Source organism: Papaver somniferum, unplaced genomic scaffold (genome assembly GCF_003573695.1).
Source record: "Papaver somniferum cultivar HN1 unplaced genomic scaffold, ASM357369v1 unplaced-scaffold_107, whole genome shotgun sequence".
NCBI lineage: Eukaryota > Viridiplantae > Streptophyta > Magnoliopsida > Ranunculales > Papaveraceae > Papaver > Papaver somniferum.
The window spans coordinates 9579791-9595174 of NW_020619603.1; the positions used below are offsets into that span (position 1 = coordinate 9579791).

General features: G+C 35.1%; 1 protein-coding gene across 1 annotated transcript; it reads left to right on the plus strand.

Annotated features, from left to right (window-relative positions):
* Nucleotides 1-8780: 8780 nt before the first annotated feature.
* Nucleotides 8781-9670, plus strand: LOC113327633 (non-specific lipid-transfer protein-like). Its single transcript, XM_026574797.1, has 2 exons — nt 8781-9173; nt 9302-9670. The coding sequence occupies exons 1-2, from the start codon at nt 8858-8860 to the stop codon at nt 9316-9318; spliced, it is 333 nt and encodes a 110-aa protein (XP_026430582.1). The 5' UTR covers nt 8781-8857; the 3' UTR covers nt 9319-9670.
* Nucleotides 9671-15384: the final 5714 nt, after the last annotated feature.

Genomic DNA, 15384 nt, shown 5'->3' on the forward strand with positions numbered 1-15384 from the left:
ATCTTTTTGTGTTCTTCAACAACACTTCGATGAACACCAAAAAAAAAATGTAAATTAGGATAATTCTTTTGCTCAGACATAAGACAGTCCTGCCCTGAAATCCTTTTTGACGAGACTTATTTAATTCATTTGACACAAAAGATAGAGCATTTTACATTTTACGAATTTTGCACCGTCTTTGCAAATGACTTCTATTTCCACAAAAATAACAAAGTTTCACTTGGAAAGCATGTGTTTGAATCTTACCTCTTTGTGGATGTATCCCTTTTTGAGCTCTATGTGTGTAAGTCTTTGGAGGTTCCCTTTTTTTGTTCAGATTAATTATCAACGACGGTTAAAAGGTTTCAGCAATAGAAGACTGACCCGAAAGTTTCCAACAATTACATAGGTTTCAAACAGATAATAGAGATATTCAAAATACTTAACATAGTTACATGACCAAGCCTCAAAAGAGCTGCTACCATTTCCAATTGATTCCAGAGTAAAAAGATTTTAGTATAAATTGGCTTGGTTGGATCAAAAGAAACTCATCCAAGCATATTAAAAAACTCAATTCAGTAGAGATGTTAGGATTGATATATCCAACAATTTCTTAAGTTCTTTTTATCATTTCAAAATCAAAGTAAAATAAGTAACGTGGGTATATAAGTAACCATAAACCCAATCATTTTTTAATGTATTTTTTTTTGGTAACAGTAGCATAGGTAACATGTATAACTTAACTCGGTTTTCGTAAGACATAACAAATCGGAATTGTTTTGAAACTTCATGTTGCTGGTGTTTTTTGTGTCATTATATAGTGGCTTGTATCCGTGTCCTTGGAAATATTGTTGTTTCTTGTATGTGAACTGGTATAAAAGTCATGGTGATGTTGTTGATGAAAACTTGAGGTTGTTGCAGGTCGAATATTTTCTGAGGTTGTTGAGTTCTCCTTTATTTAGAAAAGCCTTTGCTCATGGATTGAAAATGATTAATAAGAACTTCAACAAGAACTTGATGAGAAATTCAACCATAGTCAGGGAACACCACTTTGATCAACAAGCACTTGCAAGTTCTGAAAGTCAGCCGAAAATTAAACCTCTCAAAATAAAATAACTCAATATTAAAACAAGAAAAATATCTTGAACTAAAATATTTAAAACGGTAAAAGAAGAAAGGACACCAAGATTGATTAATGAAGATTAGAAAACCAATTTTAAAAGTTCATCGGAAATGTGGGTTTTTCTATGTTGTTTTAGTGGAATTGTAATGAAATATATTATTTTAATCAAAATAATTTTTAAAGTTCATTCAAGTTCATCTTTCGGAACATTCGGATTAATTTACAAATTCTTTAAATGGAAAATTTTGTATCATCTTTTGTGGTGTCTCTTGATTAAGACTCCTGATAATACAAAATCCTTCTAAAAATGACCCGTGATTAAAAAAGCCAAAGTAAATATTCAGAAAAATGGTTCGATCTATCAACATAGATAAATATGATATTTGGAAAAAATTATTTTACTTCCATATTTTTCTCCTTTTAAGTCCATACATAATGAACTTAATCATATCGATTTACAATCTTGCCCTACTACGTTTTAATTATCCAAAATAACCCTCTTTTTATAAAATCTTCTAGAAATATCGAACATATAAAAGAATACACAAAAACAGGATTTATGGACGTATATAGACAAATGTTATTTATTATTTACTAACATGCCATTAAGGTCCTGACTTTTTATGCATAGTCATGTGTGGATATATTACAGTCAGCTAACGCATATTACAGTCAGCTGCCTAGTCGGAGGAGATAAATTATATAACCGAAAGAGAAACTTTCCCGTCTGAGAACTCTCAAATCGCTTGATGGATCAAGCGGGTCAGTAACAAGGAGATCAAAAATGCTGCTAACCCAGTTTTAGGTACGATTCGTTTGTTTTGTTTTTTTGGAGGATAAAGGTTAAATGCTTTAGGTACGATTCGTTAGTATTTCGTATTTCAAAAATAAGGTTTACTAATTTTGTATGGTTTTATAACTAGGATTTGTTGTTTTTTTTTTTTTTTTTTTTTTTTTGTATTTTAGGGTTTAGAAATATTTGGTTGTGTTTGAAAACTAGGGTTCATCGAGGTACGAAGATGGATTTCCCATCAGTTTGTTGGGGTTTGTAAACTAGGTTTGCTAACTGTTTGAGAAAATATCTAGCGAACTTTGTATTTGAAATTTCACTGTTAGCCGAAAATTGCATTAATACATTTACCATACAGATCTTGTACTGTCAAAAGTTCTTCTACTTTCTATTGAACTGTTGGCAATGTGTTTTGGTATTTCAACATGGTTTTTTTCCTGTGCAATACTACATTGGAACAAGGTTGTTAGTCTGCCTTTAGAGCGGGTTTTTAATAAGTTGTGGCATCGCTGCCATATGCTCTTTGGATTTGGTTAAAGTTTTAGAAAATATTCTTTTACTTGGGAATTTTGTTAGACTTTTATTTCTCAGTTTTTGTATTGATAACTAATTAGCTCACATAGATAATTAGATGGAGAATCATGATCCGGGTATTTTATGTTCAGCGTTCTCTGTTCATGTGTTGCACTTGCAGTAAGACTTGAGTAATCTGATGTGTCCACTCAATGGGAATCCATTATTTGAAATTGAAATGATTGTGTGTTTTTTTCACATATTTTTCTCATGTTGTCGTTGCGTTTATCCGTAAATGTGTACCGATCAGACTGTAAATTTCATTTGTATTATGTATACTAATTGTATTTGTAGCATTTGTACGGTGTTTTTATAACCAGAACTACTACTCTTCAGATCATTACTAACCCAAAACTATTGTCATAGGTCCCAAGTTATGGGTATTCCTAGAGAGGTTCCCAGAAAACATAAAGATTCAATGTCAGTGGTGAAGAAAAGGTAAATAGGTGCCAATTGGAAATACTATTATGGCAGTTTTTTTAATTAGGGCTACAGTAATGAGTTTTATGCTCATATAGTCATGAATGTAATGACTTCTGCGCAAATGTTTATCAATCCTATTGTATTTTGTAGGACGTATATATATCCACCCCAAAAAATACAGGGAGTCTCCCTGGTGTTTTTGTGTGTTCTTTTACATATCAAAACAAATTCATTGATGCTTTGTTAATTATTGGTGTGTCTATGCCACACAAAGTAAAGTATATGGAGAACACTGTGATGATAATCGTACGTAGGTAATTAGTAAACTGTGGTGACTAATCTAGACTACTGGAACCATATGAGTGGCTAGGTGATGAGGTAAATAAATGACATCATTTTGATATTGCCTGTGAAGTCGAATAATGAGAAAATTTTCTGGGATGTAGTCCCAGGATGCCAGTGTTTATGTGCTCCTCGAAAGGCACATGCGAATATTTTATACTTATACACTAATGAAATCTTCTCCCTCAATGATCTTTGAGTTTGGATATTGCAATATGGCGTTTATGTATTGTGGTTTAAAATAATCTTGATGTTGTTAGGATTAATGTCTTAGGATTAACCTCACAAGACACTAATAGTTCTTTGGATCAACGTAAAACTAAAGAAAACAGAAATAAGATGCACGAAACAAAGAAAGACACAAGATTTAACGTGGTTCAGCAATATTCCTACGTCCACAAACGGCTACGATCAACTCTTTTTATAAAACGAATTACAGAGAATAAACCACAACTATGACCAGCAGGATGCTGTTTACAAACCCTAAACAATTCTCTATGAACCAAACGTTCTAAACCCTAAAATTCTCTAGTTATGAGAACTCTTCTCTGAATTTTGTTGTGTGTTTTTCCTTAAGACTTGTACACCTATTTATGTAGGTTACAAACTTGTCTTCCAAGTATATGAGTTATACTAGGAAACCTTTAGTTTAACTAAAACAGGAAACCTATAGTTATACCAAAATAAGGAAACACCTAGATGATTCTAGAAAATTCTGGAACCTTCCTAAAACATCGACAACATAACAATTCTCCACCTTACCGATATTTCCACCAAACTGAGCTTGATTTTCACAAGTTAACCGTAGCCTCCAATGCCCCTAGGGCCTTAACAATGAGCAGCATTGATCAAGCTGAGACACTTCTCAAACTTGACCTTCGGAACGACTTTCGTCAACATATCTGCTGGATTATCTGCAGTATCAACCTTCAATAGCTGTACAAATCCGTTATCAACCACTTCTCGAACCTTATGATAACGAACATCAATATGCTTGGTGCGTCCATGATAAACTTGGTTCTTAGCTAAATGTAGCACTTTGACTATCACAGTTCACAATAACACTATATTGTATAATTCGCAAGTCTTTAACTAAACCACGAAGGCATAATGCTTCCTTAACAGCCTCCGTCACAGCAATATACTCTACCTCCGTAGTAGACAAAGCTACGATTGGTTGTAACATAAACCTCCAAATGATAGGTCCTCTACTCAATGTAAAACAATACCCCGAAGTAGAACGACACTTATCCCTATCACCCACATAATGAGAATCAACAAATCCACATACCTACAAATTCTGCTCCTTCTCAAACATTAAACCAATATCCAAGGTCCCTTGAAGATATCTAAAAATTCCCTTCACCGCATACCAATGTGCTCTTCCAGGATTAGCCATATAACGACTAACTAAACAAACTTCCCGTGAAATATACAGACGAGTACTAACCATAGCATATATCAAAGAACCTACCGCATTAGCATAGGGAACCTTTGACATAAAATCTTTTTCCTCAGTTGAAGTAGAACGACACTTATCCCTATCACCCACATAATGAGAATCAACAAATCCACATACCTACAAATTCAGCTCCTTCTCAAACATTAAACCAATATCCAAGGTCCCTTGAAGATATCTAAAAATTCCCTTCACCGCATACCAATGTGCTCTTTCAGGATTAGCCATATAACGACTAACTAAACAAACTTCCCGTGAAATATACAGACGAGTACTAACCATAGCATATATCAAAGAACCTACCGCATTAGCATAGGGAACCTTTGACATAAAATCTTTTTCCTCAGTTGTAGTAGGACACAACTGTTTTGATAATTTAACTGTAAGCATAATTGGAACACTAATAGCTTTGGAGTTATGCATTCCAAAGCGACGAAGAACCTTCTCAAGATAGGATTTCTGAGTAGGACATAAATTTCCCTTAGATCTGTCTCGAGTAATCTCCATACACAAAATCTTCTTAGCTGGACCCAAATCCTTCATCTCAAACTCTAAACTCAATTATTTCTTTAAAACATCAATTTCTGACTTCCTCTTTGCTGCTATGAGCATGTCACCTACATAAAGTAGAAGACAAAAAAAACTTCCATTTGGAAACTTCTTAAAGTACACGCATTGATCGTATTTGCTACGAGTATATTTTTGCTGCAACATAAATGTATCAAACCTCTTGTACCATTGTCTTGGCGATTGCTTCAAACCATACAATGATTTCTCAAGTTGACACACATAGTCTTCCTTACCAGCAACTTCATAACCAATGGGCTGTGACATATAAATGTCTTACTCCAAATTTCCATGCAGGAATGTTGTATTGACATATAATTGCTCGATCTCTAAGTCAAACTACGCCACAAATGCTAAAAGGACTCGAATAGAAGTGTGTTTAACAACCGGAGAGAAAACTTCATTATAATACACACCTTACCTTTGTGCATATCCCTTAGACACTAACCTTGCTTTGCATCGTACACCACTAACGACACCTTTGGAATCTGGAATTCCATCCTTTACCGTATAGACCCACTTGCACCCAATCTTCTTTCGACCCTTAGGCAACTTAACAATCTCCCAAGTGCGATTCTTGTGAAGAGACTTCATCTCCCCATCCATGGATGTTTTCCACTCAACGGCATGAGTATTACTCATTGCCTCCTCAAAGGTAAACAGCTCATCCTCAAAAACAGAGAATGCATAAGATGCAAACTCATCAAAACCATAACAGACTGGTGCACGTCTCTCACGTTGAGACGTCAATGACGGAATATTCTCAACTTGTTGCTGTGTAGATTCCTCACTAGGAACCTCAAACTCAACTTCATCTTCTACAAGAGTTTCTTTTTCTTCTTCTATAGTAGATGAACTAAGAACCCTTTGCTCCACCTGCATCGAATCATCTTCAACACCGCTACTACTATCACTTTCAATTTGAGAGTCCCAATCAGTGAACTTGTTTGAATCAAGCATCACTTTCTCACTAAAGATCACACCACGACTAATTATGAACTTATTCAATTTTGGACACCATAAACGGTATCCTTTCACACCTAATGGATAACCTAAGAAAATTGGTTTCTTAGCCCTAACACCAAACTTATCTTCTTTTACATGAAAATAGGCTGGACAACCAAACACCCTTAAATTAGAATAGTTCACGGAATTACCGGTCCAAACCTTCATAGGTGACTTACACTTAATAGTTGTTGATGGTGATCGATTCAATAAATAGCACGGTGTATTCACTGCTTCAGCCCACCAAATCTTGTCTAAGATTGCGTTTGAAAACATGCATTGCGCTCTCTCAAGTAACTTTCGATTCATTCTCTCCGCTACTCCATTTTGCTGTGGTGTACCCTTAACTGTGAAGTGCCTAACGATACCTTGTTCCTCACAAAACTCCTTCAATGGGTCTTCGATGTATTCACCGCCATTCTCGGAACGTATCTTCTTAATCACACAACCAAGTTGTTTCTCTACCATGGTCTTCCACTTCTTAAACACCTCGGTGACTTCATTCTTATGTGAAAAGGCGGGGGTCTAACAACACCACCCAATATTTCGCTTAGCAATCTGTATGGACTAACTCCGAAATACTTTGCTAGAGAATCAATTAGACAGTCAGACTCAATCTAGATAAAAAGTATCTCAAGGAGTTATTATCTCAATCTCTCGATTTGATCTTACTCAAGCTAAAATCAATAGCGAGTTTTTATTAAAGAGAGATAACTTAGACGGTACCAAAGACGAATGTCCAAGGATCAATCCACTACAATCAACAATCCAAAGTTGTATTAGTGAAGTTGATGATCACGAACGCACAACCTGTATTATTTCTATTATATAAAATATAATACAGAAAAGAAATAACACAGACACCAGAAGTTTTGTTAACGAGGAAACCGCAAACGCAGAAAACCCTCGGGACCTAGTTCAGATTGAATACACACTGTATTAAGCCGCTACAGACACTAGCCTACTCCAAGCTAACTTCAGACTGATTTATAGTTGAACCCCTATCAATCTCCTACTGATACAAGGTACAGTTGTACTCCTACGCCTCTGATCCCAGCAGGACACTGCGTACTTGATTCCCTTTGCTGATCTCACCCACAACAAAGAGTAGTTGCAACCCAAAATCACAGACTTGATAATAAACGAATCTGTCTCACACAGAAAAGTCTATCGAAAGGATAAATCTGTCTCCCACAGATAAACCCTGTCCTTCACCAAGCTGGAAACAACCTGCTGATCGAGTCACTTGAGGAGATGTTGAGCTTTCTTCATCATTATTTTTTAACGTCACCGGAAAATTGGTGCCCCATCAGGGCCATCTCGTAAGTTCTTGGTTGTTTGAATTGGAACTTTCACAAGATGGCGCCCCAGTAGGACTCATACATCCTTCATCCTCCTGATAGATAAAAGGACTCATGTTTCCTTCATCCTCCTCGTAGGGTGTAGGAGTCATGTATACTTCATCCTCATCCAGTTTTTCAGCTGCAGAAGGAACTGTTTCCTTATTTTCTTCTGCATCATGGTAATCCTCCAAACATCTTTTCTTGGCAGACATCTCGTCATTTATGCATAGAGCTATTTGAGCAATAGCCGACCGATTGCGAAGTTCACAAGCTTCCTTGTAGGGTGTAGAAGTCATATATCCTTCATCTTCCTCATCTTGTTGTTGTTGTGATCTCTTACTTTGAGTCACCATGCGGCTACCTTGTTCAACTAGATTTCTTTCTACTTCTCCTGCTGTTTCTGAACGACCTCTTCCAACTCTCGCATCACAATTTGAAAACCCTAAATTGAAACCTAATATTGTTTGGTTCCTCGTAATACTGTGAAAATTTTCTTTTTATTTTGACGAACTTTGATCAACTAGGAAAGGCTAGGTATATAGGAAAGGCTACAAATAAATTTAGGTTTTCTTCACGGACCCGCTCGGATTTCATAGCCCAAAATATACTTGTTTATCTCACAAATTTCTTTTTTTTTCTTTTTTTTTTTGACACCCGTCGTAATGGAAACTAACCACAGTATTAGTGGGGATAGAGAGACATGAAAATTTTGGAACAGAAGGCTAATCAATTGAACCGAAGCCTAACACTCGTTTTAAAGTTTGCCCGCGAGCGACCCTTAAGATAGTGCTTGGATAAAAGAATGATAAACTAAAGCTCAATTAAATTTTTCAAGAGCAGGAGATTCATCAAATTAATCAATTAAGATAGTGCTTTGAAGGAAAAAAAAGAAAAGAGAAAAAAGATACTCAATATACATATTCTTCCACATCCTAAACAATGTTATTGCCCGTCCCACTAAATGTTGTAGTTATTTAGTTATAGTGGAAAATTGAGTCCCAAACCATAATAAAACAATTATTTTCCGTACCATTTCTTATTAGTTTTTTCACGAAAGAGCTTAGTGCTGCAATAAACAATATTGGCGCATGCTCCAAGTGCTTCTCCATTATAACAAAGTGGAATTTTAGGTGAAGTATGCACCTTTTTGTACGTAGTATATAACCACATATACTTGAAGAACATATAGCCACAGGTACTTGGAGAACATAATCACAGTATACAAAGAAGAAAACAAAGCAACTACGAAGAAGATGAAGTACGTTTGTCTGATAGGTTTTATTTTGGTTGTAGCCGGACTTGCTGGGATAGAAAAAGCTGATGGATGTGGATATGTGGGGTTTGAGGCCATGAAATTACTTCCTTGTGCTTCGGCAGCAAAAAGAGAGGACGCCGAAGTATCTGGCAGATGCTGTTCTGCGGTGGAAAAATTACTTCGAAACCCAAGATGCCTTTGTGCTTTAGTGCAATCTGATATCGCCAAGAATTCAGGAGTGAACCCCGATATTGCTATTACAATTCCAAGACGTTGCGATATCGTTGATCGTCCCATAGGTTACAAGTGTGGAGGTAATTTCTATTGTCTACTACTCTAATCCCTTAAGATGTTTTCATCTTACTAATTATATACTCTATGATATTTTGATTTCTTTGTTTCTCTTGGTTCTGAATTTCTAATTCTTTTTTTCTTTGGGCAGATTACACACTGCCTTAACAAAGTTAAGGAGAAGTATTAGTGGAATAATGATAGCTTCTGACTCTGAGAATCTGAGTGCAGAATGACAGGTTCTAAGAATCTGAGTTCTTAAAAAAAAGTCAAAGTCTCCTCAAAAAAAAAGTCAAAGCGAAATATTACAGGATGAATGATAGGTTCTGAGAATCCGAGTGCGAGGTACCTTTCACTGTTAATAATTACCGACGTTGCTTATGGCTGGATAGTGTGTGTGGCATGTTATAAATCCTAGCAGTGTCTTATGTAACTTGTAAAATTTATGATTCTGATTATATGTATACACCAGTATTTCAACTCGTATTTGAGAAATCAGAACTTTCAGAGTTCATAAGAATTACTTGAAATTTAGACATAAACTAGGCGCAGACGCACAAGCAAAAACAACTCTGTGTTGGTTTTTGTCTGGGAATTCAACCTCACGACATCTCCTGAGCAATCAAATCCTTGCAGAGGAGCTCTAAAAGGCACTCTGTTAGGATGCAAATGGTTCTTCAGTTCTTCAGGAAACTCAGTAGGTATAGCCGTATAAGGACAAGCTCTCTACAGTATCTTTCCCCATATTGTCTGGTTTTTTTTTTTCTGAAGTAAAAAGTTTAGATTATTTTTCTTTTCTTCCCCCATGTTCGGCCATGTAATTAATCAGCAGTCTTGTTATCATATCTTGGAATTGTTCCCGCAAGATTCATATATCCTGTAATATGCCTTGCCGTTATCTCTTCAAGGATAGGCCAGAAAGAAATGCTCAACGCAATTCTTGGGGTGATACAAACATTGTGATTCCCCTTGGTGCTCAAATCCGTCGAGGTCATCATGAGCCCAGCAATAAACAGACAACTTGCAGTCTCTTGATTTCTAATCTTTTTTACTCGACTCGATAAGCTGCTAGAACACCTTGCAATTGATGATACAGTGGGGAAGTTGGCTTTTCTGTAAACTAAGAATATGCAGCAATTGGGTTACCAAGATGGTCTCTACAACAAGTCCAGGATAGATAGAATGGAAAGAGATTTTCCAAAACCGATCATCACTAATCCGGCCAGACTAAAGTTCAAACTAAATCTGTGTCTTAAGAGTCCTTACCACATATTCTACTGCAAGATTGACAGATTGATGAAATCTTACATACTCCGTTCGGTCTACTAATCAACATATAATGTTCCACACAAGTTTAGTTAAAAGGCTATTCATAATGCGGATTAAATTAATACATATACCAGCCAAATAACCTTGTTCGTGATTAGTTTTGCGTACCAACGGAAGGAAATATGCTACTAAAATATGCACCACATATATTATCCCACTGAAGTTAGATTTAACAAAATACACATTGAACAAATATATACAGCTTACCCAAATAAATTAGTAAATCACTCCCAATTCGATAAAAGAAGACTAACAAAACTGATCACATACACAGAGTCAGAGGGGGTCTATCTGAATCAACCTAGCAACACAGTCAAGAGTACGTTGGAATGGGATCCACCACTGTCAGATACAGATATCCCCAGAAGTTTTGCTGCCAATATCAATTTGACGAAATAAGCTGCGTATGCATGAATGCTAGCTACCGATCGAATGCACATATAATAAATAAATATGGCTCAACCAAAAATTAATATATATGGATCCCGTACAGTCGAAATAGATTTGATAATTAATTAAAAACAGGCAAACATAATCAACTAGACTTAATCAATTAGATAAGCATTAGTATTGCAATCTGGTTCTTAATTTTGTTATCCTATTAGATATGCACCTAATTGGATCGGGTAAGGCACCATAACATCAAGCCGAAGAATGTTAACGATGCAAGTCGAGACCTACCTTATGAATCGTGTACTTTGGGCGCCTTCGCGATCCTCCCTTGCCTTTGATGACATAGATCACGGGCTATCTGGCTTTTATTAATTTCAACAAACTCCATTATTTTTGTACTTTTTTCTCCTAGTTCTTTCAAAGAAATTAATGTGTTCTTGTGAGGGAATACTTGACGTAATTCTTCGTCAAAATCCACCATCCTTTTCGAGGTAGGAGTTTTTGGGTGATAAAAAATGAGATATTGAGAAGTGAAAACTACAACCACATCCATTTTCTCACCTTCCACCACTGTCAAACTCATGCGTGTAAAAATTCACACGCTCACCCAAAATCGGCGTATAAATTCTGCCGAAAACCAAAATTTTCAAAATTCAATTTTCTTTTTATTTCATTTCCAAGTTTAACCTCACTTTATGTTTTGAGATTTTGTATTGAGATTTTGTTCTGAGAGATTGAGATAGAGCCAGAGCGAGAGCTGAAGTATTGAATTATCGAGAGTTGCGAAGGAGCTGATTGAGAGATTCAATTTACTCAGCAAAGATAATCTGAAATTCAAGATCAGGTTCGTTCGTTTTATCTTTGATTCTGATCTTGTTTAACTTTGATTCTGATCTTGTTTAATCTTGATTCGATTCTAGATTTTAGTTTCTTTAAGATTATGATCTATTATTTTAAGTTACAGAGTTTAATTTAGGTTTTCGAATGGATTTTTAGATATTTTAAGCTTGTTTTTGAATTTACGATCAATGCAGATCTTTTCGATTCAATCTTTTAGTTTCGATTTCACAGAGTTCCAACTCCATTGCACTGTACTCATCTCTAAAGTTCTCTTGAAACTGCAACATGATTTAATAACACTCATCAGCAAATGCATAAATTTTTATACGCATAACTACTTATGCAGATAACCTAAACAATGCATAACAGGTCATTCAGTTAATTTTGGATCTGCATAAGATGTTATGCAGTTAAACAATAAGTGACGCATTGAAGGCGTAAAAAACCTTTTATATGCATAACTACTTATGCAGATAACCTAAACAATGCATAACAGGTCATGCTGTCAATGTTGGATCTGCATAAGATGTTATGCAGTTAAACAATAAGTGACGCAGGGAAGGCGTAAAAAAAAATTTATATGCATAACTACTTATGCAGATAACCTAAACAATGCATAACTTGTCATGCTGTCAATGTTGGATCTGCATAAGATGTTATGCATTAAAACAATAAGTGACGCAGGGAAGGCGTAAAAACCCTTTTGTATGCATAACTACTTATGCAGATAACCTAAACAATGCATAACTTGTCATGCTGTCAATGTTGGATCTGCATAAGATGTTATGCATTAAAACAATAAGTGACGCAGGGAATGCTTAACAAAAACAATAACACTTCTTATATGCATAACAAGTTATGCAGATACTCTAAACAATGCATAACAGGTCATGCAGTTATTTTTGGATCTGCATAAGATGTTATGCAGTTAAACAATGTTCCAACTCCATTGCACTGTACTCATCTCTAAAGTTCTCTTGAAACTGCAACATGATTTAATAACACTCATCCGCAAATGCATAAATTTTTATACGCATAACTACTTATGCAGATAACCTAAACAATGCATAACAGGTCATTCAGTTAATTTTGGATCTGCATAAGATGTTATGCAGTTAAACAATAAGTGACGCATTGAAGGAGTAAAAAACCTTTTATATGCATAACTACTTATGCAGATAACCTAAACAATGCATAACAGGTCATGCTGTCAATGTTGGATCTGCATAAGATGTTATGCAGTTAAACAATAAGTGACGCAGGGAAGGCGTAAAAAAAACTTTATATGCATAACTACTTATGCAAATAACCTAAACAATGCATAACTTGTCATGCTGTCAATGTTGGATCTGCATAAGATGTTATGCATTAAAACAATAAGTGACGCAGGGAAGGCGTAAAAACCCTTTTATATGCATAACTACTTATGCAGATAACCTAAACAATGCACAACTTGTCATGCTATCCATGTTGGATCTGCATAAGATGTTATGCATTAAAACAATAAGTGACGCAGGGAATGCTTAACAAAAACAATAACACTTCTTATATGCATAACAAGTTATGCAGATACTCTAAACAATGCATAACAGGTCATGCAGTTATTTTTGGATCTGCATAAGATGTTATGCAGTTAAACAATGTTCGTGTTTTATGCAGTTAAACAAGTTATGCAGTTCTGCATGTTTGCTTTCATATGCTTGAAATATACATTCATTCTTAAGGTTCATAAACAAGTACCTCTAAGCTTGAAATGTGCTTCTTGAGCATTGCTTTCTTCATTGCTGAAAAGTCCCACCTTGCAGCTCTTGGTGTAGCATTGGGATTGACCTTGACAGTGTCTGATGATGATATCTCAGCTATGTTAGAGTGCTCAGCCAACCAAAGTTGAAAAAAAAAAAGATATTATGTACATTTATTTTATTTGTAATGCATATTTTGTTACGCACATTTTGTACTGCATAACTTGTTTTTGTACTGCATAACATGTTATGCACATTTTATTTGTACTGCATAGCTAGTTATGCAGTGGTACTGCATATCTAGTTATGCAGACTTTTTATGCAGATATTTTTTAAGAAAGTTTAAAAAAGAAAAAAAAAAGAACTCACAAGAGAATATATGGGGATAACATGTTATTAATGATTGCCAGGTTAACGCACCTTCTTTATAATAATTGATGCATAAGGGGGCAGGTTCTTCTTCTTCTTCTTCATTTTCACCTTGGTTCTTCTTCTTTTTAAGTTTTTCTGTTTGTTGGGGTTCACGTCTTTTTCTTTTCTTCCTATTATCAACAACTTGCTTGACTGAAACAGACAAATTCAACACAAAAGATACAATATAATAAGTACTTAAAAGTAAGAAAGGGGTTAAATCATCATGCCTTATGCATCATGCAAGTTATATACCTGTATAACTAGTTATGCACATAGTTGTTTTTACTGCATAACCAGTTATGCATACTAAGCTACGCAATTCAGCATGTTTGCTTTTACTGCATAACAAGTTATGCAGTTCAGCATAGTTGTTTTTACTGCAGAACAAGTTATGCAGTTCAGCATAGTTGTATTTACTGCATAACAAGTTATGCATAATAAGTTACGCAGTTATGCATAGTTGCTTTTTCTGCATAACAGGTTATGCAAATAATCTACGCCGTTCAGCATGTTTGATTTTACTGCATAAGCAGTTATGCATAATAAGCTACGCAGTTCAGCATGTTTGATTTTACTGCATAACAAGTTATGTGTAACAAGTTATGCATAATAAGCTACGCAGTTACGCATAGTTGCTTTTACTGCATAACCAGTTATGCATAATAAGCTACGCAGTTATGCATAGTTATTTTTAGTGCATAACAAGTTATCCACATTATGTTTCCTGCGTAACATATGTTATTTAAAAGTAAAACAAATGACTTATTATAGATGCATACCAGACAATTCCTTTTTCTCTTTCACAGAATCTTCCTTTGCCTTCATTGTAAACTCAATTAGTGGTCTTTCACTATCTGTTTCTCCATTTTCAAATTCAACATCAACAAGTAAAAATGATGTTAAAATCAAAGAAAAAGAAAGTGATAAATGGAGAAGAAATTAAAATAAAATGATGTTGTTAACCTGATTGTGCTTCTGTTTCGTTCATTTTTGTCGAAATGTTCTTTCTAGGGTTTGTAATTTCAACTTAACTAGTTTCTAGGTTGGTTTTATAGAGTATGAAATTGATTTTTTAGGGTTTAAATGGAGAAGAAATTAACTCCTCAAATCAGTTACAGAGTTTTTGGTGGAGGAGAAAAGAAACTGCTGAAAGTTTTTAAACCGCTTAGGGTAATAACTTCTCAGGAGAAAACACTAGTAGAAAAGTGACATTTAGTAACAGTTCAAACTTTTATAAAGTAACAGTTCGTAAAATGACTGTTACTAAATGTTAGATATTTAAATAACAGTAACACTTTTCATAAGAACTGTTACATAATATCATCAGGTTGTATACTGTAACTGTTTTTATAGTAAGTGTTACTATATACCCATGTTACTGTAACATATTTCGTATGTCGACATTACCATTACAGTTCTTTAAACCAACTGTTACTATATACCTATGTTACTGTAACATATTTAATATGTCACCGTAGTTGGCATTATCATAACGTTTTTTAAACTAAATGTTACT

Bases quoted from the DNA above. Each gene is read 5' to 3' on its own strand.
- LOC113327633 (XM_026574797.1), top strand. From the start codon at position 8,858: ATGAAGTACGTTTGTCTGATAGGTTTTATTTTGGTTGTAGCCGGACTT.